At 40.8% G+C, this 5,805-nt stretch overlaps 1 protein-coding gene across 1 annotated transcript; it reads right to left on the reverse strand.

Moving 5' to 3' along the window:
• LOC109756277 (uncharacterized) lies at window positions 1-4,339 on the reverse strand. Its single transcript, XM_020315132.4, has 11 exons — window positions 4,201-4,339; window positions 4,008-4,084; window positions 3,564-3,610; window positions 2,587-2,664; window positions 2,465-2,489; window positions 2,347-2,379; window positions 2,103-2,224; window positions 1,881-2,011; window positions 1,512-1,738; window positions 557-822; window positions 1-307 (listed from the first exon to the last, which is right to left on the reverse strand). The coding sequence occupies exons 3-11, from the start codon at window positions 3,564-3,566 to the stop codon at window positions 221-223; spliced, it is 972 nt and encodes a 323-aa protein (XP_020170721.1). The 5' UTR covers window positions 3,567-3,610; window positions 4,008-4,084; window positions 4,201-4,339; the 3' UTR covers window positions 1-220.
• Between the last annotated feature and the right edge of the window lie 1,466 nt (window positions 4,340-5,805).

Below are 5,805 nucleotides of genomic sequence, written 5' to 3' on the forward strand. Positions count from 1 at the left end.
TTGTTGAGAAATGATTGTACTACTTGATAAATAGATTGCCATCGAGCTAAACCGTTTATCACTTCGTTTTTTCTATCACACGCGGTGGGTGTGCTGATTCAGACGAATGCGAAGTGGAGATACAGAGTTCACTACAGCTACCACGGTAACCAGACAACTTCCAAGAAAGATAGCGTGTTCGATTGCGAAAGTTGTCGCTGACAATAAATACCAGCAGTAGCTAGCGCTTCAAAGAGTAGCTCTTTCCAGTGAACGCGTTGAACTTCGGCTCTTCCTTCTTAGGAGGCTCGCTCCCTTTGGCAGGATCCTGTTGGCAGCAATTGAATAGAAATCAGCGACTACGATTAGGTTAAATATCGTGTCTTCTTACAGAAATGTCATACAGAATTAGGAAGCTTCAAATTAAATTTAGTCTTTGCACATAAATGATTCTAAAATCATTTTAGCATCCGGAATTTGTCTTGAATGCACTGAACTTGAAAGGTTTAACTTGCTAAATTAAAAATTCAGTAGAGAAAAAGAGCATATGAGCAGTTTGAAAAATAGCAGAAACTACCTTTTGTGCTTCTGCTTCTTTCTTGCTGCTTGCACTTGAACCAAACACAAGCTTCCCTGTTTTCTGGCGCGTTGATGTGCTGGCTCCTGAAGGTGATGCAGTTTGCTGATTTGCCCTTTTGTTCGAGTCTGAAGGCGCAGAACGTGCAGCCGCAGCGGCCGAAGAAGCTCCAGGTGCTGGTTGTTTCGGGCCCTTACCATCCAGCCGTTTTCCTGAACCAGTGAATGGTTTGAACTTTGGTTCATCTTCAACGATAGCCTCTTGATCTGAAGATTGCCAAAACAACATAGTTTCAAAAGGGGAAATATCACAACTATCTTCAGCAGCCTATAGAAAAGTGGCATAGGATGTCCAACAATACTTTGAAGCAGACTGATGTCTTTATTTATGTACAATATTGTTTCCATTTCCAGGTGGCAACACCAGTAAGGCTGTGTTCTGTTTGAAGGAATTGTGGAGGAAAAGTACAGGAAAATTTTACGGAAGTAGTGTTCGGTCTGCAGGAACGAACTGCTAGAACTCCGGAGGAAAGTTTCCATAAACTTTGATTTCACGGGAAATAAGACATCTGCCGGGAGCTCTTTTTTGGGCGGAGTCCAGAGGCGAGGCACAGGAAAAGCTACTACTAGAGGCCCACAACATGGGGTGCTTCGGTCATGTGCTGCGATTGGTGGGTCCCAAACCTTTTGCATGATCCTAATTCCTTTCCTGTGAACCAAACGGTCTTGATTTTCTACTTCCCTTGTTTCTCTGTCTCATAGGTTTATACTAGCACCCCAATCCTATTCCTGTAAAGGTTTTTGTTCCTTTGTTTTCTATACATCCGTTGCGAACAGGGCCTAAACAGATGCAGCTATAAAACCTATGACAGGCAGGAACAATAAATTTGTTCAACAAGAACGTAAAACGCAATCACATTCAGCAACTATGATTTTGGCAAGAGTAAAACACATACCTTCAGCAGGTGCCTTGCCTGCAGGAACTATGGGACGCTGTGGTTTTTCAGGTTCTTTGTAATCAAGAGGAGGTGCAAAGTCCACTTCACAGTCTGTCTCAATAATGCTAACTGCAGAAGCAGGTTTTGCTTCAACAATATCAATATAATACTGTTTGTTGTTGTAAGCTACCATGATGCTGTCGCCCGTGGTTAAGCAAGAGAAGTTTCTTAAAGTTTTCTCCAAGCTGCCAAGTTACACAAGCATATTAATGATAATGACAAAATGAATGGACTTTAATAGACAACTCTAGCACAAAGTTATCAGTTATTGACATGGTAATGGCAAAAAGAATGAATGGGTTTTAGTGCAAACTTCTAGCTACTGACATGGCTTTGGGATTCGATATGTCCAGGAAATCAGTCGTGTGAGGCTGCAGCTTCACATATGTACCCTTGGGAAGAGTAGCATTCTTGACACGCACAATGTCACCCTCTTGAAGAAGCATGTTTTGCATCATCTATACATATGAGAGAAAAATTATGTAACAACTAGTCAGAATACTTTTCAACTGAAGAGAGCAGTATAGCAAGTTCACTCATAGCACATACCCAGTAGGGCATGATGATCATGCCTTCTTCTGCTACAAACTCCAATACACCACAGTGTGAAATCCTGTCGGTGACACCATTGTGCAGTTCAAATAGCATAGGATACTCAATGTGCAGGGAAGCTGTTAAATCAAAACCAAACAGTTACAAATGCACATAATAATACTCTCAGAGTGATTAAAGTCAACAATATGAAGCTAGGTCGTTCAGCCTAAGGTCTAATGGAGGAGGATTTCAGCTTTACCCAGACGATCAAGGGCAGATGGCGGCATTATTACTGCATTGGAAAAGATAGAACTATATCAGAGTTAAGTCATATTGAAACTGAAGAATAAGAGGAGAGAAGAGGCTCCAATACTTACCTTTGTCACCACCTTCCAGGTGTGGCTGGAAAATGTAAAAGTTCAGAAAGATGGTTAAATACAGTTCAGATTCCAGCACTGCTAGGTACTAGCAGATAAAATTGATACTGCAAGTAAAATACCTTGTCAAAAAAGGATGCAGGATAGCAGCGGTACGTTTGCTCAAAATTACTAGCATGGTAACCATATCCCGCGTAGAACTGCATAAGAGAAAATTTGGGTTAGCTAAGCATATGCAAACTACACCAAATATGAGAGAAACTAACTACTGTGGCATCTGTTCAAAAAAGCTGTTTTAAGCTAAGAATGAAAAAGGACCACAATACAATAATTACAAACACCATGGCTATCACAGGAACAGAGTTAAACAAGATTAACCTGCAGATATGGGCATTTGCATTAAGGTGTGAAGTATTTTGCAAACTATTCAATAAGAAAGACCAATCATACATACATGAAGGGATGATCCAATGATTAATTAGTCCAGTTCACGTAAGTGTAGAGGCAGCCTCGTGCACGTAGCTCCCGCTTGCGCAGGGTCCAGGAAGGGTCTTTTGTACGCAAGAGACTGTTTCCAGGACTCGAACCCGTGACCTCATGGTCACAAGGCAACAGCATTATCACTGCACCAAGGCTCCCCTTCCCAGTTCACGTAAGTGTATAACTATTAACTCACTCGAGGTGTAAACAAGGAACAACAAGAAAGTACTGTGTACTAAAATTAATTTCGTGAAATTTATTTTTTCAGGATGACCAATTTTAGTTGAGCCCAAAGTTATCTCTGGATCAGTTTATTGTTAGTATGGTTAGACTAGCAATGACTTAAATCAACTGGTATTCAAAAGAATATTTTAAAGAGTATGACCATAACCAGATTCATCTATCAAATGCCACACCTGAACCCTATCTTGGCATTTGTAGGCAGATATAGGAACTTGGCACCAAGTATACAAATACGAACTATAGTCAACTCACGTATACAACCTAATTCTCTTTTTTTGGCGGGTATATAACCTTTGGCGGGTATACAACCTAATTGTCTGGCAGTACAGCACCGAGTTGCATAGGAAATTTCAAGGGCAGTTGAAGTAATGCATACCATCTTGAGTGGACCTTTGCTTCTACTTCTCTTGGACCTGTTATTATCTGTAAAAAACATAAGCGAGTATGAAGGAAAACTATTTGAGCTGCATAAGCAAATGTACAAGGTCGTAATTCTCCCCAAGGGAGAACTAGGATGACAAGGAAAGTAACAATATTTAGCTCCTTATCCAAAGGATCCCAACTAAAATTTCAGGATCATCAACAAGCTCGAAACTTTACAGCGAAACACTAACCTAGCTGCATCAGCGGTACAGTTATTTATCCATGTATTAAGTAGCGCTAGTCTTTCTTTCGAGCAAGCCCTGGTTCCAAGCTAACAGCCAGCCTAACAGCATGAACAGATTCCAGTTCTCCAACACTAACCAAAAATATACACGGTGGCGGATCTAGATGGCGCGCGCCGGCGCGCCCAGAATCCCTGGAGTTCTAATGCTCGTACCTCAGAAACCAAACCAATGGCCGGAATTGCCGACGGTGTCGATACAGTACGGAAGCACCACCAGCCAGGAGTCGCTGCTGCAATCAAGAACCAAGGAGGGGGGAAAGTCGCTTATGAGGGCGTCAGGAGAGGGGAGAGGGATCCGAGACGGGATGGATGAGACGCAGAAGGGGCTCCGATCCGAACGAATTACCGCGGAAAAGGGACGGGATTGGGAGGGGGGATATCTGTTGGGATTGCGTGAGGTTTCAGCGGAGGAATAAGAATCCGGGCGATGCGACGCGATGCGATTGCGAGGGGGAGAAGGGCGAGCGCCGGTGATGTGGTGGAGCAAGGCAGTCCGCTCGCCTTCGGGGGATCCAAGACGAAACGGACTGGCAAGGGGGACCAGGAAACTAGCCCAACGGCCCAGGCCCGCTGCGGAACCGCGCTTCTCCTGGGCTCGGGGCCTTGGCGACAGCTATTTTACAGCCCGATGCGAGTGCGCGCGAGTTTTTTGGGTAGTTTTTATAGGGTTTTTTACTGTTTAGCATCCGTTTTTGTAGGGTTTTCTTTTTCCTCTCTGGTTTTTCTATAATACTCCTTTTCCTCTTTCTTCATCTTGTTCTTCTTTTTATTCAGATTTTGTTATTTCTTTCTTCAGTTTTTTATATATTTTTGTTTCAGTCTTTTTTAAAAGCACATATCTGTTCTTTTATACACCTTGTACATTTTCTGTACACTTTAGGAACAGTTATAAGTAAAAAAAATCAAATATATGTGTTGATGTCTACTTTTGCATACACATAGTATATTTGGGTGTACACCTAAAATATTTTCTTATATGATTAACATTTACTTAAACATGACTAACATTTTCCCAATTAAGATTTTTAAACCTTATTTCGAATACGTTTTAAATATTTTTCCGATACACGTTGAAATATATTGTTTCACGAGACGGCTTTCTTTCTAAATTTTGCATATAATTTTTTACATTGTACACTCAATTGTTTTTAATGCGATAAACATATTTTTTAAATGCGTGATCATTTCTAAAATGTAATGTACACTCATTTTGAATGATGCAGAATTTCTTTTTTTAATTACACCACTTTTGTTTTCATTGTACAACCTAATTATAAAATATCACATAATACTTTTTAAATGCATGAACATTTTAGAAATGTCACATATTTTGTTTGAATGGTACAAACATTTTCTAAATGTTCAGGAAACGTTTTTATTTACTACATGAACATTTTTTAAATAAACGATGAACATTTTTAAAGCACTAACTAAAATAATTTTCATAATATATGTATTTGGCATTTTAAAATATATAGTAAAATGAAGAAACCAAACGTGTGCGACGTCAATGTGACAAAACCACATGACTACTACGGCTAGCCCACTACCGTTCTCTGTGGTTGTGCTCAGCTTTCATCTTGCTAAAGGCGACGCAAAGGCTATATCTCGCTTATAGCGAGTCTTCCTTCGGCCTCGTCTGAAGCGTTTATAGTTACGGGCCAACAAACGATGCAAAGCTATATCTCGCACATAGCAAATCTTCCTTCAATTTCGCCTGAAGTGTTTGTAGTTGCGGGCCGGCCCATTCACGCGATCTTAAAAGAAATTCAGTAGAGAAAAGGAAAAAGGGAGTGAGCGAGGATCAATCCCAGGAACAACTTGGTGCAATGTACCTTGCTAGCCACTAGGACACTGGCGTGTTCGTGTTAAGTAAGTAGCGCGTGACCAAGTTAAAGGAAAAGAGACGAGTTTTCACTGGTTTCTAGGTTTTTTTTTTCTTATTTTTTCA

The sequence above is a fragment of the Aegilops tauschii genome, chromosome 2 (assembly GCF_002575655.3).
Source record: "Aegilops tauschii subsp. strangulata cultivar AL8/78 chromosome 2, Aet v6.0, whole genome shotgun sequence".
NCBI classification, from domain to species: Eukaryota; Viridiplantae; Streptophyta; class Magnoliopsida; order Poales; family Poaceae; genus Aegilops; species Aegilops tauschii.

Coding starts and splice junctions, on each gene's coding strand:
- LOC109756277 (XM_020315132.4), bottom strand. Junction 2,012..2,102: donor TGATCATCATGCCCTACTGG/GTATGTGCTATG, acceptor TCATATGTATAG/ATGATGCAAAACATGCTTCT. Junction 823..1,511: donor AGGCAAGGCACCTGCTGAAG/GTATGTGTTTTA, acceptor GGCAATCTTCAG/ATCAAGAGGCTATCGTTGAA.